This window comes from Euwallacea similis, chromosome 33 (assembly GCF_039881205.1).
Source record: "Euwallacea similis isolate ESF13 chromosome 33, ESF131.1, whole genome shotgun sequence".
In the NCBI taxonomy this organism is placed as follows: Eukaryota; Metazoa; Arthropoda; class Insecta; order Coleoptera; family Curculionidae; genus Euwallacea; species Euwallacea similis.
Genome location: NC_089641.1, coordinates 435,537 through 462,904, shown reverse-complemented (window position 1 = coordinate 462,904; position 27,368 = coordinate 435,537). Strand labels below are relative to the sequence as shown.

The following is a 27,368-nucleotide window of genomic DNA, read 5'->3' as shown; positions in this document are numbered from 1 at the left end:
TTTTAGCCTTCTATGTCAATCATAATTTATTTGGGTTCAGCCTCTCTTTTTCAGAAAGAGGTGCAACTCTTTGATTTTAAGGATTAGGTACCCAATTTGAAGATATCGAAGAAATAAAATCGTTCAGGACTAATATGGAAAGGTTGAAGTGTTTCTTCAAGTTCTGAATTGCTTCAAATTATAGTTATCATTGGTTAACTATACTCTCCTTCAAGTAACATGTGGGTCATCCACCATCTACTTATATCATGCATAAACCATGTCTGGTGCATAACCCGTAACGATCCATCATAATCACGATCAATACGACCAAATTATATGCCAAAAGCACCATCAGCCACGGCGCACTCATCTGCATAAGCGTGTTCACCTTTTACCTCCGTTTCCCGACAATCCGCCGTAGAGATAATACGAACAATAATTCATTAACCACCCCCACCATGTTGGCTTTTATTATTTGGTGACTGGAAGGTTGACCATTCCCGAAGACCAGACCAACTAACTCTTGAATTAGTGCTGAAGCAGCCATTGAGCGTCGTTCACGGTTGGACAGAGAGCGTGCGCTTACCGCTAGATCGCGCTCGCGTATTTGCCGACACGTTTTTGTTTTTCGTCCACTCTTCAATCTCAATCGCAGTGTGCTGTGACATATGCACTGAAGCGGGTTGCTTCTGAGGCGGCCGAAACGTCGTCGGCGCGCGATTTTTATGCCCGATCAGTTTTTGAGTGATTCGATGTCTTCAGATGTTGCTGGTCGTTGACGGATCGGACTGTGCCTCGAGAATTCCGCCCGACCTGGATAACAGTTTATTTTTTAAAGATATTTTGGATTTGACCGAATTTAGTATGTTCCTAGTAAGTGCTGTTTGTACTGTTCTCGTAGGGTTAGAGCGCTCAGTTTTTTGTGTCTTGTAATTATGATGATTTTGTCCTCAAATGTAAGTAGATTTTCGTTTTGTTGGTGTTGGTGCGAGGGATGAGAAAAATCTCAACTTTGACACTTTGACTGAATAGAAAAAATACAAAAACATTTTTTTTTCTTTTTGCATTATATCAGAAGCAATCATATCTTCCCGACATAATAATAAGGTCTTAAAACAGAAACCTCTCTTAGATTTCAACTAGACTTCTTCTCCCCAAATTTTAGTAGAAATAATTCTTTTTGCACTCTCGATTTCAGGAGCATTTAAATATCATTTCCTGCTCACTTTGTCAGGAGATGTCAATCCGGCGGTAAGCTGCATACGCCAAATCATCCAAAAGAAGATCTTAAGCACAAATTTCTCTTGGATTTCAAATCACTTCTTACCAATTTTGACGCATCGACCTAGTGGTGTAAATAAATCCAAAATTAACCTCTTGCCGTCAGAGAAACCTTTAGAGAAACTTTCAAAAAATCGTAACAAACGTCCGATTTGATGAACTCTTCAACTAGTGTCTTGAAATTTTGTTTCTTGAGAAACAACATTTTTACTTATTTAGTCAAAACGAACAATTTACGAGACAAATTCTTAGCTACTTGACCAATGGTCGAATATTTCAAATTACCAAGCAGATGATCTTACTTACAATTGCAACAGAAATTACAGTGAAAAGAATTGGTCTTTTAGAATTGGGGCAGCTTTTATGGTTTTAGTTTTTCCACAAACAAGGGACCGTCAGAATTCGCTCTCGCAGATGAAGATTTTGATTTCGATTTGAATTTCCCTCATGTCATCGTGATACCAATTTTCTTTCTAAGGATGAGAGCTTTTTAGAGATTAAACCTACGGTCAGAATAGATCCGTTTAGATGTCTTAGATTATGGGTATTAGTAATCCCAGAGAACTTTCTTTTCCCAGATCAGTAGTCATGTTAAATGGGTGATTTCAAAAAAATGTTACTTGCAACGCTGTTCTATGGTGTGGACCGAATCGGCAGAGGCAAAGAAGCATGCTTAGAACATACTCTATAATCAGTTCTGCTCTAATTTAAATCGAGACTTCCCGAAATGTTTTCTTGGTGCGGAGGCAGTTAACAAATTTGACCTATTGCATTTAATTAAAAACAGAAGAAACTGAACATAAAGGGAATGAAGGTATGCGGTTTAGAAAATTTGCAAGTCGCTTCAGTTTTGTAAGTCCAAAACAATGCAGAGCTTTCTAAGCTGCATTCAGTTTTCCGCTTATCCTTTTCCACTTTTTCCATTTTTTAACCACGATCTCGAATCGTTCAGGACATTTTTTTATCGTCTCCTGTATCCCTTGATTGGCATTGAGCCTGTCGATATTTCCGCATCACCAAGACGTGCATAGCGAAATTATCACGAATAACCTCAATGAGATTGGAATAATATTGTTATTAAGGCCAAATCTGGCCAAGGTTTCGCGACTTGTTGATTTATGGCCAAAGAATGAGTTCACACTTAACTTGCGATGGTATCGGTACCCAGCACCACCTAAAAGCGAGCCTCACTAATAAATACCTAACTTTATATTCGCACAGTATATTATTTCATTATGCGTGTCCCGTTTAAAAATTGACACCGTGCAATTTGTTGAATCTAATCAATTCAATGCCTTATCAAGATCCAATCGCTTAAGTTTATAATTACTCGGCCCTGGGTTGCGCAAACACGTGGAAATCTTACAATAAACGAGCGGTAAATTGCGCTTGTGGTACCCACATAGCCCCAGCAAAAGAAGAGTTAAGCTTTATGGTTTTACATGCGGTCGAAATTCATTTGTGGAGTTAACTTTTATTCCATGTTCAACATCGCGACGTTTATGAGCTTCATATTATAGTTTCTATAGGGGGATGTAAGCCACTTTTATGGCACTTGACTACTAGCGGTACCAACGCTACTCATATTCTTACGTGCCCATTCAACCGCGAAAATAGGCAATTTTTAGCCGATTAAGAACCTCTAGATAAATATCGCTTGAAGTTCTCAAGCCCATTACATGAAATCATCCCATTTAACTTCAGCGCCTTAATTATTTAATAGCAACTTGATTAATTTTAATCGACAACGGAGACGGGAAAAAAAGAAATGCCTATGCCTATCCCAACAAGTAATAACTTTGTTATTAATGGAGTATGCTTTCGCAGTTTGCGTCATCTCTATATTTCCATTTTTAACATTTCCCTAGGTGAAGCCATACTGTAAGTTCCTACGACAAACCGGACTTCCCTAATAACAACTTGAAGTAATTAATACCGTCTTATTTACCCAGTAATTAAGTATTAATAAACAATTAGCCGTCGTTCATTTATTATGTGTGTACACCTTTCTATCGTTGCACTTTAGAGACTATAAATTTTACGATCGTTCCTTAGTCTATACGATGCATAATTAGTCTGATTTCATACTTTGTAATCGGTAGATCAATATTTGGGTTTTGATTGGTAAAACAGGTTTGTACCCTGTCAGAAGTTGATAGTTCGGATATTTGTGGAGTTTTCATTTTTAAGGCCTGTTCCCGTGAAACTTCTAGCGAGTTAGTTGCTATTGTCATGTGCATTGAAATTTGTTATTTTAAGAAAATTTCGTTCACCTCCTCTTCTGTAATGAATATCTGATTCTTCTTTAAGTAAGTAATAATTGTAACTACAGTAATAGACACTGACAGAATTGACTGACTTTGACAGAAATTTTAACGTCATAAAATTTCTGTCCAAGTCAGTCAATTTTGCAATTCTACAAAGGTGTCACAAATGCCTGGCACGTGCTTCATGAAAATTTCCTCATTGTGTGTATAGAAAATTATGGCTAATTATAAAAACAGAAACAAACAACAGAAAAAAGCACTCGTGCACTACAATACATGCACTCGAGCTTTTTTCATACCAAATTGACTCATGCATGGTACCTTAAAAACAATTGATAATTTTTAATGCACTTCTGATACTTAAAATTCTACAGTAATAAAACATTTCTAATTAATGAAGTTTTTAGTTTTTCGCGTCTATCGTTAAAAGTTAAATTAGTCCTTGGAAATTAATTAATTAGAGATTGATACAGTGTAGTGGAAAGGCTGAAACATCGACTAAAATGCATCAAGAATGCCGCTCAATGAAATTTGTAACAAGAACATTAAAAAAACCATGGATTTCTCCAACGCTTCTATATACTTATTAACGAAATTTTCTCAGTTTCCTGTGTTAATCGTTGAAAGTTATATTTATCCATTAAAATTGGTTATTTTGTGCTCGCCTACCACTCTCTAATAAAATACTCAAAAAATATCAAAAGACTTTTGCCACAAACATTAAGGAAGAGATCGATTTTCTTGACGTTTCTGCTAAACCATTTTAACGAATTTTTCTCTTTTTCTTGTGTTAATTCCTTTGAGTCTTGTAATAGTCCGTTCAAATTGGTTATTTTAAAATCGTAACCACTATTTAACTTTTAAAGTTGCCATTAACGAGAATAAAAAGAACGGAGAAACCAACAAAACCGTCGACAAAGTAGCTGTACCTATACAAATAAGTTAATGCCTCAATATGACGACTCCGTGAGAGATAATCATTGTCTTATGACTCTGATGAATGATATTCTGCTTCTGAATGTTAGGGGAATAACGACCAGGTACTTAAATTACCTGACTATAAATTATTCGCGTTGAAACATAAAATTCTATTGTTTTACTGAGACATGCCTGAGCGGCAATATTGTTGATTTTCTACAGTCTGAAGGGTACTCTCTGCATCGTTTTGTGGCAGATTCTTCCGTAGTAGATTAGCCATATTAGCAAAAAAATTGTATTTTTATTTCTTTATTGAACTTCGTTGCATTTGTTGCTTTTTACGTCTTACGGCACTCCCCAGCGGAAGTTATAATGAAGTGCCACAATGATCTACTTGCCAAGGAAAACTATAACACATTTCTTGATGCACATGTAGATAAGGCACTTTATTGAGGATCACACTGTTCCAATTCGACATCTAAACTGAACGGCTTTCGTTACTCGCCCAAAAACTGAGACAGCTGGTGCGCAACTGATGCGATTTCTAAAGGCGAGTGGAATGCGTTTGGTACTCCAAAATGACATACTTTATCCTAACTTCTCCCCATAAATGGAACGAGAAAAAAACACACTAATTTGAGGTACCAAACCCTCACCAATCACCTATCAGGATCTTTCGCGTCTATGGTACTTAATAGTTCGGATCAGAAGTTGCTAACAGATGCTTGTGGTGTCTTTATCTATTAAAACTGCATCATTAATTGTGTACTTGAAATGTGTATGTGTGTAAGAATCGTAATTCTTTCATAAAAAATAATGACTACCATGATTATTGTCTCTCATAATCATGGGCATAGCGGACATAACATGTAACTTCATACATGTTATCTCTTTGGATAAACGATTATTATTATTATTATTATTATTACTATTATTATACTAAAAAACAATTCTACAATAATACTAAGAAATTTATGTCCAAAACATTGATGAAGCAATTCTAAACACTTGGAGTGCAGATGGTCAAGAGTACGTAATATTTGTTATATAAAATGGCTTCTTTAAAAATCATCTAGCTGTTACACTGTTTAATATAACGTCTTAATAAGAATTTAGACCTTGATTGGTTCCTTAGACCACAAAATAAAATCATCAGAAACCTTTGGAATTTTTAATTAAAATACAATTATTAAGTAAATATTTGCACAGGCTGATTCTGAATTCAAATAGCGGAGAGGTATTGTCCGGTTACGGAATGTTAAACTCCTATAGTTTTTTGCTATAATTAGCTGAAATGTTGTTAAATATCAGCCCTATGAATATATACGTGATACACTGTTCAATTAGCAAACGTCTGCTTCAAAACGTGTATGCCTTAAGGGTTAGCGTACTTTAAACATTTCAGCTAAATATCAAAAAATCTCAAAAACGCTCGGAGCTTTGGAGAAAAACAGTACTGTAATAAAAAAATCCGAGGGTGTATCAAGTATAAAAAGGATCCGTTTCGTAAAAATTTTAACCTTATTTAATTAAGCTTAGAAACAAATATTATTTTTCCACATAGCCTCCCGCCCTAAACCTACATTTTTCCCATCGGATTGGGAACTTGTTTATTCCATTATCGTATAAAATCTTTAGACGTTCTTGTAGCCCTTGGAGCACAAATGTTTTCACTGCGTCGTTGTTGTCGAAACGTTGGCCTCCAAGCGCTCCTTTGAGAGGTCCAAAAAAATAAAAGTCACAAGGGGACAAGGCGGGACTATATGGCGGCTGTTCCAGCCTAGTGCATCCAATTTTTGCCTTGTGACGCTCCGATAACAGACGGGGACCGCATCTAGCGGACACTTCCAGACAAATCATCTGTCACGATCTGATAGACACTCCCATAACTGATGTTCAGTTCCTCAACGATTTCCCAAAGAGCTGGGCGCCGATCTCCCTCCTTGAGATTTCTGACGGCCTCACTGTCAGCTTCGGTCAGTGTTGGTCGCGATCTTTTCAAGCCCTCCCGAAATTTTTTGGTGCCATGCACACACGGGTTCTTCACAGGGTGTTGTCTCCGAACTGTGCGTGTAATAGCCTCAAAATTTCAGTGGGATTCGTCCTCTCCTTAGCCAAAAACTTGATCTAATCCGTTGCTCCACGGAGACGTGCACTTCTGTCTTACTCGCTTTCTTTTCACACTAAAAAAGCGACTTGCGGTCGGTTCTTCCCTCTCCCTAACGGTACAAGTCATCCGTGCGTCAACTTCCGGATGGTCACGGACCCCTCCGTAATTTAAAAAAAAGTCCTGTTTTGACTTGATACACCCTCGTATGCATAGCAAACTGCCTCCCAGTTTGGGACAATAAATGAAGTATACTTTTTTGGTTTTCCAGTGCCTGTAAGACGGTTCACTTAACGCCAACGTTCGCCAAAAAACGGCCTGCCACACATGGAACATGGCAGCCCAAAGCAACCACAGCGCAGATCACTTCATTGATTCTTAACGAATACTGTCACTAACGGCACATTTTCGTCCAATTTATAATCAGATCAATTAAATCTGACGTTCCAGGCTCCGTTTCCTAATGATTAATCTGTAACATCTAATTAAAAAAAGCGGCTCCACATTATTAAAATTCCCCATTCCAAGGACATTGATTTTTATGTTACACGTTAATGGATCACTGCCATATCCCAAGTCGGAAAAAAATTCTTTCACAACTGACCATAATAATTTATCTAAGCAATTCCATATATTAGTCGATTTGCTTTAAAGTTCAGCTTAATTGAAGTTATTCAATGATTTTTAATAAGTGACATTGTATTTAATTATGGCGGCATTCTTGCCGGTTAGACGCAAGAGCTCTTTAATATGGGAAACTGCTGCAAGTCAACTGTTAACGGTTACTTTTAATGCAATTATGCTAAATTTGCGACATAAATTATCAGTTTTTTCGGTGAAGTATTTGCGACCTTTCAGTGACTCATGCATACCATTTATACCAAAGACTAATCCATTCATAAACACCAAAGATCGCACCAGAGAGTTGGTGATAAGTATGAAAATATGCCATTTTTTAACCAGGAATATAGGTCTATGTCCTAGTATAACGTTACACTGTGGTAACCATAAAGCATAGCGACTAATCCCAATTCGATTAATATTCTGCATGTACGGTTGTCAGTGTAACAAAATATGCTAAACAATTGATTTACAACGTTCGTCTTAACACGTACAAGGCAATCAGGACGCACTGTAAATAGAAATGCTTGAAAATGACAAAGGAAACGCTATAAAACTCATTGTTTGTCTGCCAGAGGATATAATGTCTTGTGTAAAGTTATCGTCCGAAGAAATTTACACTATTTTGGGGTGTATGAGAACATTTCCGGATTTAGTTTGCTTTGGATCTAGATTTTAAGACGTTTCTCTGAACGCCGCTTTCCAGTTCTTATGCAATCGGAGTGGGGTTGTCAATCTAGAAAATGTCGCGGTATTACTAAGAAAACCTTTTCTTTCGATACCTCAAACCGGAATCGTATTTGTCCAAGTGGTCTTAATGAACGAAAAATACCGAATTGAAAAGTTGTCTAACATAACCAAATCCCAGCTGGTTTTAGTAAGACTTCAATTCCAAACACCTAACCAAGAATATGCCATGTAATTACTTATCTTTCAGAACTCGTAACTGTACTTAAATGCGAGATATGTCACTTGTTATCGTGCAATATCATAAGTTCTACAGTTTACATTCCAACATTCAATTATTCTGTTCTGATTTTCCTAGAAATAAGGACTGTTTAAGTCAGGTCATAGACAATATGCTTTTAGTTATACATCTCACGATAATTCATATCTGCTGCCAATCTGGCTTTATGTCAGTAGTTATCGTTATTGTAGTTCCGAATTTATTGTCCAAAACTGCACATTTATGCCCTAAAATAATTTTTTTTAATGTGAGTTTTAAGCGAGTTTTGACTTTAGTTTATTAAGCAACAACATGTTTTCCTCACCTTGCGTGTTTTATGCAAATGTTAGTGCATATCCTCCATATCGGGTTTACCATCTTCGATATTTAAATCTTGTTCAATGAAACCAAAATATGTCGAAGAATATGCCCCCAATTTGCGCATTTATCAAGGACCATTAATGACCATTAAAATACAAAATATACTAATCTCATTAGAAAATTGGCAATACGTCTCCCAAAATATTGAGCTAGACTTATACTGGATACTCAAGGACATATGGTTTGCCATGCATACACGTTTCAAGACCTAATAACAGCTATTACATTCCTGATATGCCGTTTGCTATTTTCTCAAGAGTCAATACCAATTTTTTATGTCTGAATTCTGAATTACTAAAAATACGGGTCATTTTCAACCAGACTTTATTTGATCTTAAAGAAATATGCCACTCGTTATTTTCTTCACAATAAGACATTTTTTGTCCTAAAATGTCCTGATATTAAGAAAAATATGATAAACTTTATCCTTGAAAACGTATAATGTCTTCTAATTTCACATATTTCCATAACTCATAATAGTAATTAGAGATGAGATGTGCCACTAGCTATCACTTATTGGAAATTTCCTTCATATTGTAAGAAGCAAGACTTGGTAGAACTGGGCACTGAAGGCAGGAATATGCCGTGAACTCATTAAATTACTCTCTCTTTAAATGCTAAAGAGGCTATTAAATACGGAGTGTGTCACTAGTTATTTCTTCCACATAAGTGGACATTTGTGATCTAAAGATTCAAGAAACCAGGACTCTTTAAAGATTGTAATCTGTTATAAGTAGGTACTGTAGGCAGGAATATGCTTAATAATACACTCTTTTGAAGAACTCATTGGAGATGTCCTGAATTTGCGAATGATACAACTGATTAAGTAAGACTATGCCAGTTAATTACACAATTTTTGAAATGTGAAACTGATGCAAGTATTGGGTATGTAGGCAGTGCATTATGTCACGTTATAACCCAAACTTTCTTCTATAAAAATTCAGATTTGTTACCTGGATCTCTTAAAATCGAGGTTCTCATAACTAAAATTTAATTATGTTTCGTTTTATTACGTTTTAACTGATAATGTAGGTGTAATAGTAATTATTTTCAATATCGTGTTTTCGTGAAATTTCTACGTAATTTAAACATTCTTTTATGCATATCCGTACTGGGGTTGTTTTAAATGAAGCTTCAAAATGGTACCACCACTGACTAAAGAGTGGTATTACTTTATTCATTTAATACTTTGTTTATTAAATGACTTGACTTTCTAATGTGGACTTTTAGGCACTTACAAGCATATTTAATTGTACAATACCAAAAAACAGCAACATTTGCGAGAGAATTGCAGCACCTTAGTGACTTAAGCATCTACTGCAGTTTTTACAACTTTTTCTCGATTTTCTTTTGGCACAGTTTGACCTTTGGCTAACGCTCTTGTTTTTCTTTCAGTTTGAACCTGAAGTTAAGTACCTAACCATTTTTATCCGAACCAAATATCACATAAAACAAAGAGAAACCTAGCATGAACCTCTAGCGAGAAAATTAGCATTTTTAGATGAAGATTTAGATTGATAAAGTACTTAAGCGATTACCTGCTGATGAGCGCTGTATAAACCTTTGCGGTACTATCGAGAGCGTAATTAAACGTAATCGCTTCTGTAATTACGCCGCTCTGTGAAAAATCGAAAATTGGCGAATAAACGGTCATGTTATGTAGATGCCACTGGGGAGAAAAATGGCCATAAAAAGGCCATATTGTAGATGTTTGCGACGATAATTTCGGGTAAATTACGCGTGGCCAACGGTCACTTTTTCGTCGGACACAAAAAGCAAATACGGCGGTACCTTGCAATTACCAGGAGAAAGTATTTAGTTTTAATTTATTGCCTCTACGCCCCTTTAAAATTGAGATGTGGTACTCACCTTAATGCTCCATTTTCGGCTTTATGATGGGTCTGGTTCTGGTCGGTTAAGTGCTAATTGAGCTTAAAAACTCGGTTAGGTCAGTTTGATGCAGGTGCCATTATGGGTTTCGCTGGGGAAGTGCAATCAAAAACCATTATACCGATATTCGGTTTAAGAGATCAATAACTAGGTCAAGCCACCATTTGGCGAGAAAAGCAATTGTGGATTTCTGAATTATGCTTCGGACACCGGAGAAAAAGTAAATTAGTGCTGCCACTGGAATTCTGCTAAAAAAATTCCTGCTGTTTTTCCATTTCTCCATTGGCGAAGGCGCCGTTTTTCTTACATTATGAACTTTTCGGTCCATTTCCAAAAAAATCTTTTCTGGACAAACAAGAACGGATTTTTTCGCCACTGGAGTCCTGTGTTACATTAAACTTTTTCTACTGACTACTTCTGTAGGTGCTCCATATGTCCTAACAAGCTTCATAGACGTAGATGAAAGGGTTCTTTTCCTCTATATTTTGTTATAATGCATTGGCGTAGGTACCGAATTTTCCTAATTCATAATTTCTTTATCAAGCGGTTTGGATTTTGCGAATGTTTTGCAAAAGCCAGAATAAAAAATTTATCCACTGGAATGTTGTTAACTAGCTGACTATTTTCTGCAATTACATCCACAACCGCTGTGCATGTCTTGTAAAAATTCCATTGGCGTAGGTACTATTAATAAACAAAAGGTAAAAAATCTATATTTCTAAAGTGCTCAATATTTTCCCCGCTTGCGTATATTTAGAGCTGAACTAAAATTTCCTCTTGCTATGCAGGATAGTATTACCTATTGTCCCAGTTATTTTAAAAAGTTACTTTTCGTGGGTTATATTACGGCAAAGTGGCAACATTGCCATTAGAATTCCTTTGCATTATTCATTTCCTGTTCATCTTGGAGAGTAAACACGTTTCATTCATAACCTCCATTCATGGTCCGCTACGGACAAATAACTTCTGCCCAACGACATTTTTCTACGTTTTTACTGCCAATTAACCGTTGATTTTCTCGAAGTTAACGTTCATTATCAGAAACATCTAATTTTGATTGGGTTTATGGTGCAGCAGGCTGTGGTAGGTGTTGACCTACATGAACCGAAGACGTCGCTATTGCTCTTCATCTCAATGATTTAAACATTCTTTTTATAGATTCTTTAGCGATTGTAAACCACGTTTAAAGTCGTGAAATATTCCTAGATAGAAACAGTGAAAAATGCCAAAACATGTAAATCTAATGGACATCAGAATAGCATTAGATTTACGACGATTTTAGACGTTAATATTCATTAATCTTTATAAGCGTGAAGAAGTAAACAGAAACTTAGTGTCAGGAACCTCCAGATTGCGTCACTATTGAAAATTACTTTTAAAATAGCTAATAAATTAATTTATTTGTAGTGTCGCCCAATAAACTTATTCATTCTTTTCAAAAAAATTACTTTTATATTAAGAATATCCAGCTGGCTTTAGTTTATATCTCCATATACTACCACACGTGTTTGCATAAATCGAGATATTAACGGAATCGGTCAGCTTATGATCAAGTGGAATGTTAAGCGCGACTCAAGCAGTTTTAGCGAGCCCATATCCGGAGATAATTGAATTTGATTTACATCCAAGAGGTTTTCGATGATAAGAAAATTGAAGACACTTTCCAGGCCAAAATTCGGCAAACATTTCGGCATCGATAATATCAGATTGATAGCAATCATAATGCAGTTGCTGAACCTTAAGGTGTTTAATGATCTTCTCGCCGGGTAAGAAAAAGGTGCTCACAAATCATTGGAATGAGAGATTTCAGATTTTTCATTGGGAAAAACGTTCTGGATCATTCCTTGCATTCCATCCAGATTTTATACAGTTGTCTTCCAATTTCAAGGTTTTAATTCCAATACCTACTTGGGTCCTTTCTAGCCTCCTTTCAAATTATAATTACTATAATCAGTAAAAAGGGGACACTGGAACACACCTAAATTAAATTCCTTAAGAATTTGGAAAATTTATGGTTCTTCTCGTCTTTTGGATTTTTGAATTAATGAATTAAACATTATACATTTCATAACTAATATTCCATATTATTCAGAAGTGACCGGTCCTAGAAAAAAGCTTTCTATTCCGAAGCTTACTTGTTTGCGCAAAATCGCTCGGTTGATCATCTTCTGGATGCCAGGATAATCATTTATAAGATTTTTTTATATCAGCACACTGTTGGTTGAAATCCATTTTTGTTTATGTGACGATTCATAGGGTGTTTTACCGAAGATGGAACCAAGTCAAATTTATTCTTTTCAAGAATTTCTTGGAGTCCATACCAGTCTCTACTCTTAGCAGATTTAGAATGCTTGCGTGGTGGCACTCTTACAATCATTTTTTGCACAGTTTCTTAAATGAGGGCGGTGTTCTCGAATCACTTCTTTCTTTACCTTGCAGTTGAATCTCAGATGTCCAGAATCGGAATAAAAAACTAAGTGTGAAGCTTGGAGATTTATAGATTTAACCTTGCTTCACTTCGCCCATACAATACAAAATATATAGTATAAAAATGGCTGTTTACTTAGGTCTGCTAACGAGCTCTAATTAAATTAATAAAAATAGCCTCACCAACACCTGTTTTCTCAGCAATCGAACCATTTTTTCCTGTCAAGACAATAAATTTTTATCGCCGCCTGGTTCTTGACCCAAATCGAATTAGATGTGTCGTATAGATCTCGTAAATTATGACGTATTTAAAGAGAAATCGCTATATAGAGAGAGGGGTCTGGTCACTATCATTACGGATCAATTATTTTTTCCTTCGTCTGAATTACTACTAACGCATTTCGAGATATCGGGAAGATTGCTTTATTTGCGACAGCAATTGGCTTATGCCTTCTATAGGAAACTAAATATTGTTATTCTTGCTTAAGATTGGTATCGTTGCCGCATTCTGGTATGCGGCCCCTTGTCGGTGCGTGTACAAACGAGATTAATACTTGGGAAAAAAAATCGCCATTTGAAATATGGTTTTGCTTTGGAATTTTATTGGAGATCAACGAGACAACTTTCTTTGCCCCTCTCGAAGGTCTCAAACTAGATCATAATTATTATTTCCTTAACCAGGCATGTAAACGCCCTTCTGCTTCCTTTTCCTCTTACGGCATTTTCTCCTCAAACCCATAATGCGATGTGTTATAACATCGTCGACTAATCGAAATAGCACATCTCGTGGCAAAAAGATAATAATATTACACTTCGCGGCGGTTAGTTCCCATAACTTTTTCTAGTTTAATCTCGAGTTTATGACATTAGACGAGATGTGTATTTGCAGATTCTGCTTTGAGATTACTCTCCTCACATGGTTAATTTTTACAATTGCCAATAACCAATGAATCGAAAATTTTATGGCTCTAAATGATCGGAACTTGTGGTTAATAACATGACAGTCAATAAAAATATAGCGAGGTGTAAATTTTGCCATGGTCGCAACCTCACGATGGACGACGGCTTTCCTCTTAAACTTCCGACATAAGATTCCATTGATCATCTTCAAATCTCTTTTCGACAATACGTCAATACCTGGAAAAAAAATGGAAATTTACAAAAAAAGCGATTCAGATGATACGCTGTGCGTCTGAGATATTCCCTATACTACCTCATCCTCACATCTTCTGAGCATAGGTCCAATTTTCTTCAATACAATTCTACCTCTTTCAACCAAATTAGGGAAATCAGAGATATTTTGGACTTCTTCGATTTGGAGCTTCGATGAATTGAGAAAAGCAAACTTTGTAATGGATTTCCTAGAAATTTCTGGAGTGCATTGGGCAGTGAGAAGGTCGAAAATGGAGTCTGGAGAACATCGTTTCTGAATGAAGATGTTTTGATCACATGGAAAAAAAAAATTATCGTCCCTTTTTCATATGGATTTCTTGAAAAATAAATAATTAAGTTTTCCTTACCCATAAATGCACTCAAAGAATCCCCTAAAGTTTTAAGGCTTTCACGCTTAAACTATCCAAATTTCCCTCTATAACATCTCCTAAGGGTTCTTTTAAAGGCACATTCTTCGTACAAAAAAAGAATTCTTTTAGCGCCTCTCCAAATTTATAAGACTTGTGTAAAACACTCAAATTTCGTGAGGCAAACTCCTGTGTAGACAAAGCAAAAGTCAAAAGAACTAGAGATATTTTAATGATTATCATATTTTATTTATTTAATTGGAATGAAAGACTTAACTGTCATAAGGCCTATAAAAAAGATAATACAATCCACAACATCTTGACAAAATTTTGCCTTAACCTTCGCATTAGAGCTATTTTTCCTAGCGTTTTTCATCCGAATGGAAAAGTTAGGCGAAGCATAATGCTCCCTTGATCTTCTACTGCTTTGTCCACAAAAGAACCCATTAACGCCAGTAATACTATGGTCAGAAAACATATCAACGCAATACCTAAAAAAAATTATAAAGAAAACGATCCTCAAATCTAAAAAAAAAACACAAACTCTGTAGGACCAACAATAGTCTCCTTCAAACTTAAATTATCCCTTCTGCCCAAGCCACCATCACCCTGCACGACAAATCTACCACCCCCCAGTAAATTGGGGTGCACCAGTTGGGAGAAATCACATTCTAAATTATCTAAGAAAAAATACTCATGACCTTCTTTTTGCTGTGCAATCTTCAACCCATCAAGGGCTACCAATTCGTAATCTTTTGTCAGATTTGCATTGCTTTTGGTGCAATGGTAGGAAGTGAGGTTGAAAATCCAGCCATAAGGACAGCATTTTTGGAGGCAGAGATAATTCTGGCAGGGGGCGAAGATCAGAGCATGGTCACTGAAAAAGTCTTCGATTTATAAGGATTGTGTGCATCATGTCATTTACCTGGCAGTGAGTAGATGTTCATCAACACAGAATGTTTCGCTTGGGTATGAATCAATGATGTCACTTATGTAGAGTCTCCGAGTTCTTTTTTTAGTCACATAAAGCACAAAGTCCCCAGCTTTCATATTAATAACTGCAAAGTTACTTTGAAGTCAACATTTCTATTCCTTATGAAGTATTTGCAGGTTCACCAAAACCATGATCAGGAGCTTTAAAACCTCCGAAACTAAACTCCTCAAATGGACCCAAGAGATCAAGCGTCGGCTTCCAAACCTTAGTACTTTGAGGCCTCTCTTGACATTTGAATCTTTGGTCCAAAGACTCTCCCTTCTTACAGCATTTATTCAATTTTCCAGAGGTACCTCTCTTGTTCTTGAAGCTTTGGCAGTAAAACCCATTGATCTGATCAGAAGCTCCTTCCGAGAATACATCCAGGCAATAACTGAAACCACAAATAAGTATTATAAGCCCATTAACTTGATAGATCAATCACAAACTTGTTTATTTCCGTCACACTGTTTCTTCCTTGGACCTCATGAATCAAATTCCCATTACTCTGGACGAGTATCGTATGAGAATCATTGAATTGCTTAATCAAAGAATCAGGCTCATTCCCGCAATCTAAGGGTTTGTTGAACAAGTAGTAATTAAAGTTGTGGCTAATGGTCAGGGTTTCGTTGAGGGAACTTAAAAGCTCTTGTTTCTGGCATTTTTGTTTCTGGACATTGTAGAATTCATCATAGGGACAGCACTTCTGAATACACAGGTGATTATGACAGGGGCATAACATTAAAACGTATTTTCCCTCATCAAAATAGTCTAGGCAATAATTTGAAGAGTAGTTAAAAACGAGTTTGTCCTCTTTGGGCTTAAGACGCACTAAACTTCCACTGGGGTAGATTATCAGGTGGTTCCAGGTTGTTTGGTCAGTAAGGAAAATTGCTGAAATTAGCTCCATGACTATAATTAACCGATAATGACTATTGATTATACCTTCGTCCTTGCAAGGGCCATCAACGGTGACTATGGAAATATTCGCAGTTGAATTGAGTCTGTAGAATTCCCTATCAACAAGCATACGCTTAGGAAAAAAGTCCAAGTTTTCTCTGGTTGAAGGGGTGCACTCCAAGCTTCTATTAAACACATGGTACTGGTTACAACATTTTCTTATCGTTATCGGGGGTTCTGTGTCCGGGTATTCTAGTTCAGCGTCAGTTAGAGCTCGTTTGTATCGAAGCTGTAATATTTATCATGCGATTTGATAGAAAGAACAATGAAGAATATGATGGAGGCTCTTAACAATTGCTCCATCTTGTAAGTTTCGTCTATAAGAAAATGTTGACCTTTGAAGTGTCTAGGTATCAATGGTGTTTGGAAAATCTTAGAGCCCATTAAAGCTCCATTTTTTTAAATATTTTGGACCATTGATTAGGCGGATTCAAGGGTAATTCAAGTTAATTTTTTAAAATGCATGGATCCATCTACCAGGGCTGCTTCATATTCGTAAAAAAATAAACACCCTGTTAGTTGTCTAAGGGTCGATATATCAAAGTCCTGGCAAGTTTACCTGAAAGATAACTTGCATTGAAACACAGGAACAAACCAATCATGCGCCTTTATTTCGTCATTTCTATGTCGTATCTTGGCAAAGATATCAACGTACTAATTAGTAGGTACTAACCAATATTTGAATAGCTATTTTGTGAAGAACTCAAAACTGGAATTTTATTCTCCTCTTTAAAGGAATTTGATAAGAGAGAAACAAAAGGGAAGTGTAAGAAAGTGAAGCAGAATCAAAGACTGGAAGTTGAATGGAGATTAAGACAGACTCCCAACTCCCAATCGTAAATACGCATCAAGACGCTATTGTAGTTCGGCTAGGTACCTTTCTTAATAGGTGGTACTATTTCATATGTTCGAGTACTCTTTGAGCGCGTGTGGATAATAGAAACTTATCGACTTTTATTGGTAAATTTAGTAGAGATTAAGTGTGTTGCGATACTCATTCATTGAAGTCGATAAAAAGAAACCAAGATACTTCGGTTTTGCACTATTGGACTAAACAGCTAAAGAATGGTGAGAAGAGTTACCGCTCCCTCGTTGCAATACAACTTAATTCATTAAATTGATCAAATAGAACCTGAATAATCTTTAAGTTTTTACTCGCTGTTTTGAATGTTTAACACTGCAAGAAACTGCCTGTATGATCTTATCCTTAATGCTCATTTTTTCTTAACATTGATTTATCTTGCCTTTTGCCTGTTCAAGTAATCCTCTCCATACTTTCCCGACCACAAATCGACGTCGCCCAAGGAGCTGATGGAACTTTCTAATAAGTATATCAAGACGAAGAAACTTAATATTATTACAACACTTCTTCTTGCTTCAACACGCATTATTGCTAATTAAAAACCGACGATTTAAATGTGTCGAGAAAAATGTGTCAAAGTACTTCAAAGTTGTTGACATTTATTGTTAAATGACTGGTACTAAAACATCTTTAGCTTCAATTGCGTAGGCACCTCAAAAAATCGTCTAATGCCTAATTGAAATTCAATTTCAAACACTTTCTCTTCGAAAAAAAAAAATTGTTAGTCAACCCATATTAGGACCACACTAACAAGTACCCAACGTTAATAAACTTAACATTAATTTTTAATTAGCGATCAGATCTGAAGATTGTGAGTAGGTATTTTGTTGGTCCTACATCTGAGGACACTTTCTTTCTCTCAGTGGGAAATCTTTTACGTTGCGTCAGCCTCTAATACGCGCTAATCTACTTTTCAAACGTCTATTATTAAGTATTGGTAGATTTATTAATTTGTAGAAAAAATAATTGCCTATACGAGGCCCACGACCGGTTTTCTATGCGGGTTTATCTCATTCGAGACATTTGAAGGTTCCAGCTGAACCTAATCAAGAGCAAACACCTTGAATGTTCAATCTTTCGTGCGGTTACGAAGGAAACCTGGACAATGCGTGATTCGGTTTTCGTTAGATTGCCTTTTAAGGACATTATCTTATCCCCATGTACTGTTTAATATACGGGGCGGTCTCACATACAGCTGCCTCATATATCCTGGTGCCATATGCTGGTTTATACGCACTCCTGCCTTATGTATTAAAAGTGCGCTCAACGCGACTTAAATTTTATCCGCTTCACTTCCCAAATATACCGACGATCAATTGTGTAATAGACTTTATTAAATGAATTAATACTGTTTAGAACTACACAATACGAGCTATTATTGTAACGGTAATTAGACGCAACGTTGTTTAGGAGGCATGCGGAGGTTCAAATCTGTTTGTCATTCAACCACGACCAGGTGAGAACAACTTGGCAATTCTTAGACCGACTTTGTGGTTTAGAAAGGCACAGGACTGTAATTAGATAAAAGCTGGTTTTATATAAGATAAATCTTGGCTGGAAACAATAGCATAAACCTATTATCGGAAAAGAAACGTTGAGAAATTGTTAAGCACCTACTGGACCCTCTCCGCCAATGATTTTTTGAGAAAATGTATTGTGCAAGATCAGCAAGACTTCTGCTTTTTTTGCTTGAGAAATAGTGGCGTAATGGGGCCGTGCTTTAAGTCACTGCAAAACGCATTTGAAAAAACTGCCCGAGGAACGAAAATTTTAAAATTACAACAGCCAAAATAGACCTTCTACGCCAATGAACTTTAAAGTGGAAAGAATGTCCAATTTGACTATTTTCAGCACAGAGGGGTAGGAGAGTTGTATTTGATGACGTGACAATGTTCATCTATAAGACTCCACAAGAAAGGGAGTTTTGAAAAATTGTTTCAGTCCTAGGCTTTCTGCGCCAGTGAATTTCAAGGAGAATATCCGAAACAACGTCTCTTACAATGAGACTCGAACGCCTGGAAAATCCATTTTGCGAACATTTATCGAAACTTAGAGAATATAGAGATCCGAAACATGAAAAAAATTCCAAGGCAGGCAAAGCTCAGCGTCATTGACAGATCACGAATTTTATAGAAATTGATCATTCTGTAGTATCATCAATTTAGCATAGAGACTAGACAACGGGCTTCAGGCCAAGATTTTTTTGCTAGACTTGAGGTAACAACTAGAAGACGTCGAACGGAGCAGGAGATTTACCTGCATCTGGTCAAACAGCCCTATGAGCTATCTACAAATGCAGGATGGATTCAAAGCTCGTTAAGGGTGATGATTCTCGATTTCGTTAGAAGCAAGAGGTTCCTAGGAAAATAACTAAGAAAGACAACCATCTTCACTGCTGACGTTCCTCTCATAGGAACGGGGCCCCGAAGTGCCTAATTGCAGGTATTCGTCCTTCCTCCTTCTACTACTACTTCCACTAATACAAACCATCAGTGAGATATCAGAATCTGGCCTGGAAAATCGGTAATTCTTTCTTATTAATCTTCAATTAAAATAAAAAATAAAATGACTCGAATACGAAAGTTTTCTGTTTTGACCTAATTCCAATGTGGGGTACTTGCCGTTTTGATTGTAATGAACCATGGAAATGAATTATTTTCAATACAGCTCTGTAGTAAAGAGTTAACCAATTATATGGAACCCAGTGGGGGTCATCGGACCGCTTTCCCCCAGTTCTAATTATCATACAATAAGCCGGGAGGTGCTACGCCCCTGCTGAGGAGTCTCGTGTCTCGATATTCACGAATTCATTAGCCCCACTAAAGGGTATTATTTGGGTTTAATTATTTTTTTTTCTCGTGGGACGTTTGCGTGATTCGTGCCTTTTTTTGATTGATGATATTTGTTGTTTAACGCGTCATGTTTAGCTCGGTGCTTTTGAGACAGACGATTTGGCAAAAACACCGCGCACAATGTAGACATAAACCACAGAATCGTGTACACTCAGAAAAAGTCGAACGGATACAAATCCGCGACCGCAGGGGTGTTTTTAAGGCGTTGTAAATAGCGCCGCGTCCCGCAGGGCCGGACCGTGTTGTCAGTTTGTGCCCTGTCATATCTTGCCGATTGTTCTTTTTCCTGTCATAATTTATTAGCCGTTTCCCATTTATTCGAGAGGTGTCGACATTTATGCCTGCGTTGTAAACATTTTTTACATTGCCAACAGGCCTCGTTCACGAAGATAGTTGTTAACACCCGTCTTGTTGTCAGCTTTGTACTGTCAGGTCTGTGTTAAATGTATTGGGATTTCTTGCCAAACATCATAATTGTTGAATGGGCCACGATTATGGGCGCGACCCATCAGCATCTTCATCCTTTTACTTATATCTCTTTCTTGTGTTTGTTAATGAGAATTAAGTGTATTTTTCTCTTTGTTACAGACCAGCGACCTGGACACTTTCCTCTGCAAACAAGAATGGGAGCGGCGACTCGAAGAAGAACTGGACAAGCCGCGCAGAGACTCCGCGTCGCAAATCGACGACTTCTTCGAGCCCCCGGGCCCTCCAAGAGCTGCACAGCAGAACCTGAGCTACGTGTCCATGAGGACGCTGCCCGGAACAGATGACGATGTGTTCCTTAGGTATTATACCGACAGTTTCATTTACTTGTAATGGATTTTTAGATGACCAATCAAAATGCCCAATACTCTGGCAGCTATTGAGCTATTCGTATAAAATAGCTACAGCTACAGAACAGGAGTCAACTTATTAATAAATCATTATTCAAAGACCGGCAACAGTTAATTATTTGTCAGTCAGAAATCATTTAAATCAGGGAAAGAATAGGGAAGTTAAGTACATGTATAAGAGCATATTTTGGTAAAATGTTAAAGTTCTTCTTGGAAATTCAAAAGCACTAACAAATAAGTAATGACAAAATTTTGGATTCTTAGATAAAATTTTTTTAAAGTTCTACCCTCACACCTCATTTTGGACAACACCTATGAGTCTATTTAGATTAGATTTTTCCATATTATTGGATAGATCATCGTAATAAAATAGAATAACCCCCTAGAGATCATCAAACCTGATGCCCCTTAATTATTTTCTATGAGGTTACTAAAAAAATAAGACATTAGTATGCAATAAATCCGGTAAGTTTACACCATTTGAAATAAAGGATTTTTAAAGAATATTAAGAAAGTCGGAAAAAATACTTCCATGAAACAGAGAAATTCAGCGAACACTAAGCGAGAGACCTCCCTGTACCTTTAACCCCATTCCACCGAATTCATATTTCTTATCGTACTTAGACTGTACATTGTTTAAAACTTCCTGTTCTATCCATCACTAAAACTGCTCAAACCCAGACCAACCCAATCAATTCACGTCACTTCTCAACGGGACACTTCACCGACAATTTCTGCTTAAAACCTCTAGTGTTGAATAACTCGACTAATATGTGCCAATAAACTGGGTATTTTGACATTTAATTAAATTAATAACACAATCAATTAATAAAATATCAAAGCACTGAAACAATACTGCTCGTAGCAGACCCGTTTCGCAACTCTGACTAGATTCAAAGAGACATTTCAAAGAAACGCTGGCCTTAATGGCCACGGCGCACATGATACTCGAGGACAAATTGCATTGCGTTGTTAATCATTTATCAAAGTCTGATTAATGCTGATAAAAATAATATATTAAAGCAAATTACGTCTATTAAAGCACAATACTTTTTCGGACTTGATCAATTTGAATTTAAATAAGCTAATTATTTGCTGTTCGGCTGTATGTTACTACTGATATGTTTCGTAGACCTCCCCTATGGGAAGACATCGCCAGCAGCATCCAAAACATCGATCCAGAGAACGCCAATATGTTGGTGGGCTCTGGACATGTAAAAATGGAGACTGTGGATGAGCTCTCCGTCAACTGCCAACCTACCCCCTCACCCCTTCTCTCACCTCTAGAAATTAAGACCGAAAAGGTAAACAAGTGTACAAAAAAAAAAATTAACAAAAACTCTAATAAAAAAATACACAGGTACTCCAGCCCCCGCCCGCCCCAACGCTGCACCTCATGGGTACCCCTACTAGCCCCTACAATCAGCAGCAACCTACAAGTCCGCAGGGTCACTACCATCAACCCCAAACCCCCATGCACCACGTGACGCACAATAACAACCAGTACAAATACAACAATAACAACAACGTGGTTGCCCCTGGGCCGGCTCCAGGAAACACCCTGTATAGAATGATGTACGTTTCCCCCCTGACACCCCCCAGTTCGGAACCTGGATCTCCTGGGAGCTCGCTCCCCCGGCGGACGCCGCCCCCTCCGTACCATGGCCCTGGATGCCCTCCACAACAACCCCCGCAACCCCCCGCGAGCACGGTACCACGGCTCAGTATGGGGGTGAAGCCTTATAATAGGAGGAATAACCCCGAGTTGGAGAAGAGGAGGATACATCATTGTGATTTTATAGGTACGCGAAAGTTCGTGGCTTTAATTGAAAGATGAAATTCATCCACTTATGGCTTATTATGTAACAAATTCAAAGAGTATTTGTAAGTAAATGTGGGGATATTCTCGACAAGTCCTGCAACTTGCCTAGACACTCGAGGAAATTTGTAAGTTAATTATTCACGTTGATAAAATCTAATTCGTACCCGAATATCCTGAAAAATTCTTAGAAAATACTGTCAAATCCAAAAATATTTTGAAATCTAGAGCACGCTTTTATCCAAAAATGGCTCAGTATGTAGAAAAACTAGAGATATGAGACTCTTTGGATTAGAGGTAAATAACTATTTAATAGGAAAAAATTGCTAGAAAATAGAGATACAGTAACTAAATGCAGCAATTGAAAATTAATCCACGTAGCAGAATTTCAATAATTGGCTATTAATCTAACTGTTTTTCTTAAGTAATTGATAATTCAATTACTATTTTTGGGTAATTGCTACAATTCTGCCCACAGGCTCCACTTTCCTTATTAAGCTCCTCATTGCGTAACACCAACCACACTATACTCATAAACCTGCCCCATTATTCCCATATAGGGCAGTACCACATAATTCATCCCATTTTTCCCGTTGCACTTGTTCCTATGGAGCAAAGTTCAGCTATTTGCTGCGTGAGTCACAATTTATTATTATTGAAGAGCAAAAGTGGTCAACAGTGATAAACATTCACTTGCAAATGATCGTGCCGAAATGTCAGCAAATGTTAATGACATAGAGGAATCTGAAAAATTATCGTAATTTTATGCGCCGTGGGTATTCATGTATCTAGCGGGTAAGAAGTCCGCGAAAACAATGGAAGAAATTGTGCAAGAAACACTTGCTGGGTCGAGATGAAGATGGTATGGTCTGTAGTGAATTTATGGCCTTGGGCCTTCAATTGGCTGCTTCTTATATTATATGTTATTAAAGGGAAATTAGTTGTGAGTGTTAGGTGCTAATATTGGAATACTGGTGGAAGTTAGAAGCAGGTAATGATACCGGTATGAATTTCATCATCAACCCCAGAAAAGTTATCAAAAAAAATCTGCAAAATTATTGGGCGAAAACCAACTTAATGTCAAAAATGTGTTCTCATACGACGATGCCTTAGTAATAGAAATGGCTCGTAAATGTTCTTCACTGATGAAAGCTTCCACTGATTTGAATGGCTTAGGAAGCTGAACTCAGTAGAGAGATCTTGAGTTTGACAGTTCAGGTTAGTTAGTCTCTCCATGGTTTTGTAAAATAGTGGACTAAATTGTCTTCTACGTTCTTAGTCAAACTTTATATCAGCGTTTAAAATTGTTGCAAATTTAGTGAAAAATAATTCATGTTAAGTAAATTCCCGAACTTACAATAATATGAAATTGTATTTCGAACACAGTTGACGGTAAATTTACATTAGAAAAATAGGCAGCCGTTCAATTGTTTTGGGTGGCTGTGTTCGAAATTTTTGTTCTGCGCTACATTATGGGAAGAAATTACTTTGTTTAAAAGTTCTCCCTCGACATAAAAATTATCCATACAAATTTTCGAAAGCACAATTAATGAATATTTCATGCTAATTTTTACATTTTCTGTAATTCTGAGAGAAAAATAATCTTTGCATGGATATCTGTAATGCGAGCTACTGGGTCAATCGCCTGTTAATATTCCCGTAGCACCACTACTCTTATTATAGAGCCCATTTACGATATTATTGCTTTTGATGGTTCAAATTTATTCCTGGCTTTATAGACACCTAATGGGCTTTTAATTTATTGCAGGTTGTTCAAAAGTATATACAAAAAGCTCACATCTGAAGGCACATCAACGGATACATACAGGTCAGTATTAATCAGAGTCATCATACTAACTAGTCATACAAATATCGTTTTCTCCAATTTCCTTCTTAACTGAAGCCTTGAAATGAGGCCTTAAGTCTATAATAATTAACCTAAGAGACCCCATAATTTTCTTAAGGTCGCTAATGACCCAACTCATGAAACTTAATACCCTTTCAACGGCCTTTTATTATCTATTTATTTTTGCCATAATTGCTTACTTACCTACGTTTCATTCCCGAGGAAAAGCACAGTTATGCTTAATAAACAATTCGAACACTAACACACGGTGGTGCTTACACGCACGTCAAACGAGTTTGTAAATCAAAGTGTAGGCGTCCATCACTGAAAAACACGACCATAAACATTATTACGACCCGGCCTAAAGAACGAAAATGTCCAGTCCTGTATGATGAAACGGTCATAAATAATCATTACCATTTAATGGTGATTAAGTGCTCGTGACACATATGCCACGACTATTAATAATTCATATTAGGTATATCGTTTCCAGGTGAAAAACCCTATCAATGCCAATGGCCAGAGTGCGAGTGGCGATTCGCACGCTCGGACGAGCTGACTCGCCACTACAGGAAACACACGGGGGCGAAGCCCTTCAAGTGCAGCGTCTGCGAAAGGTCCTTTGCCAGATCTGACCACTTGGCCCTACACATGAAGCGTCATCTACCCAAAACAGCTAAATGAATCCGTCCACTATAGGTTTTAGGATAAAATATTTAATATATTGCCTTATTGATTTTTGTCCATTAGGAATTGTTGCCATTATGAGGAGGGATACAAAAAAGTATTGAGCAATCCGCCTAATAAAATCCAAATTTCTGTTGTGTGGATTGCTCATTGCTTGTATGGTCTTTCAGAAGGGTATTTATATTACAGTAGTAGTTCAAAACATTGCTGGCTGTAAATGGAAGCATCAGGGTTTTTAACTCTCAGACTCTTGCAGCTGGCTTTGAATAGGAATTTTACAGATATTAAAAACCGATCTCAAGAAGTGACATAATAATTCTGCTTATGGGAATACCAGGGTTATTGATTATAGGCGTGATTTTTTAAATTTTTTGTTCTACCTATAACAATTTTCGAGATATTTCAACACGGACTTTTGTAGCATCACAGATCCCGCACTTTTCGTTTTACTGCGTTTTTCGAATGTTCAAATGAAAACTGGTTGGCGAACACTTCATCTTGGAACATTATCGCAACAGGTTGCAGAACAGTATCTTTTCATTTCGCCTTTGCTAACCGTTTGGTCAGATAGATCTACATATATGGTGACTAGTCGCCATTTTGTCAAGGCCCGATTAATCATACTCTTTAAATTGTTCAACAGGAAGCTCATGCCGCTTATTGGTCTAAACGATATTGGGTCAATGTAATCCGACCGACCCACTTTCTGTAAATTCAATATCTCGTCCCTACAAGAAATTGGATACTTTAAAACGAGTTTAAATTTAAGAATACTTGGCCGACGAATGACCAGGCTCACGGTTGAGCTGCTAATAAAAAATAAGAAATAAAATATAAACTCATCAGAATATTCTATTTAACTAGATCAATCGTCAAAAATAATCGAGAAACTCTTATTAAAACTCAATTATAATCAGCAACCCTGTATAAATTATAAATACGTATCTCTTACTACTCAAAAGCAATAGTTGGGATATTGCCTTAACTCTCAACTTTGAGGCCTTTTCAGTGTACTTATATACTTAAGAGAATTTTTATATATTTATTGCATAATATATTGTAAAATTGAAAAGCCACTACGTTATCTCTTTAGCTAGTTTTGCGCAAAAACTACGGAACTTATTGGTGGTTACTAGTGATGACTCCGTACTCTTGGTTGAATGTTTGGGTATTATGTTGTGATTATTTTTTTAATGTTACGTATTTTCTACTTTTACAATATACATTCCATACAATACTCTTTTTCAGGAGAACCAAAATGACTGTTTTTTGATTGACATGATACGAGTATTATTTCTGACACAGTTTGAAAACCCTTTGTTAAATACCGAGTTTTGTTGCGTTAACAATTATTTGTCCTTTGGTTGTGAGATATATTTGTTATTTAATTATTTATATTGAAAGTAGACACTTATTAACTTAAAATAGTATTAAGACGTCAAACACATATTAACTGATGAATTTCGGAATAAACCATCACACTACTTAATTGCATATATCGAGTGATTTGCATAAAGCCTCAGGATTTATTTAATCACCCAGTATATTAAATACAATTCTATTAAATTTTCATAAGTGTCCCAATTTGTAAATGTGACTTAGTAATTCTAAGATTGCCATTTTGTCGTAGGTATACATATCAGAACATAATATGTGATTTACAGAAATCTGCTATTACTTTTTTAAACAATTCCGTAAATTTGTATTATTATATTATAAATTCGTATACGTTATTCAGTATATGAAGAGTTACCAAATATGTACACTGAATGTTTAAAACTTGCTGTACATAACAAAATATATAAAATTGACTAAAGCCTAGTCAAAAAAGTATAGTAATGTAGCGATATTGATACAGTTATTTGTACATTTTTTAAACATAAGTTATAATTTTAAATCGTTAATGTGTAAGACAAAAACGCTGCTATAAGAATGCCTTTTACTTAGTGTATTTATATGATTAAAATACAAATTTGTTGGTTTAGAAAGCAATCGCCCACGTTCTATTAACAAACAATTGTATTTTGTTATCGGTAGAGCAAGCTAGGGTACACATAAAACATAAAAGATGTATGTAGTTAGAAAATTTGTTTTTCTTTTTTAATTTTGTATTTTATCTTTAATACAGTTTTATTTTTACTTGCTAAGACTTTCTTTTACAATACCCGCAAGTTTCGATTCGATTCAAATAGC

General features: G+C 36.6%; 2 protein-coding genes across 3 annotated transcripts; one reads left to right on the top strand and one right to left on the bottom strand.

Moving 5' to 3' along the window:
• The first annotated feature begins 521 nt into the window (after positions 1 to 521).
• On the top strand, positions 522 to 27,317 carry LOC136418226 (dendritic arbor reduction protein 1-like). 2 transcript variants are annotated; one of them, XM_066404213.1, is made up of 6 exons: positions 522 to 855; positions 20,576 to 20,775; positions 21,956 to 22,127; positions 22,184 to 22,625; positions 24,411 to 24,470; positions 24,982 to 27,317. In XM_066404213.1, exons 1-6 carry the CDS (start codon positions 745 to 747, stop codon positions 25,170 to 25,172), a joined length of 1,176 nt encoding a protein of 391 aa, XP_066260310.1. In that variant the 5' UTR covers positions 522 to 744; the 3' UTR covers positions 25,173 to 27,317. The 2 variants fall into 2 exon arrangements, with proteins under 2 accessions (XP_066260310.1, XP_066260311.1); XM_066404214.1 differs by having other exon boundaries at positions 522 to 938.
• Positions 14,025 to 17,722, bottom strand: LOC136418232 (uncharacterized). Its single transcript, XM_066404224.1, has 8 exons — positions 17,518 to 17,722; positions 16,259 to 16,502; positions 15,763 to 16,207; positions 15,457 to 15,707; positions 15,266 to 15,398; positions 14,885 to 15,217; positions 14,681 to 14,831; positions 14,025 to 14,246 (listed from the first exon to the last, which is right to left on the bottom strand). The coding sequence occupies exons 1-8, from the start codon at positions 17,659 to 17,661 to the stop codon at positions 14,025 to 14,027; spliced, it is 1,923 nt and encodes a 640-aa protein (XP_066260321.1). The 5' UTR covers positions 17,662 to 17,722.
• Positions 27,318 to 27,368: the final 51 nt, after the last annotated feature.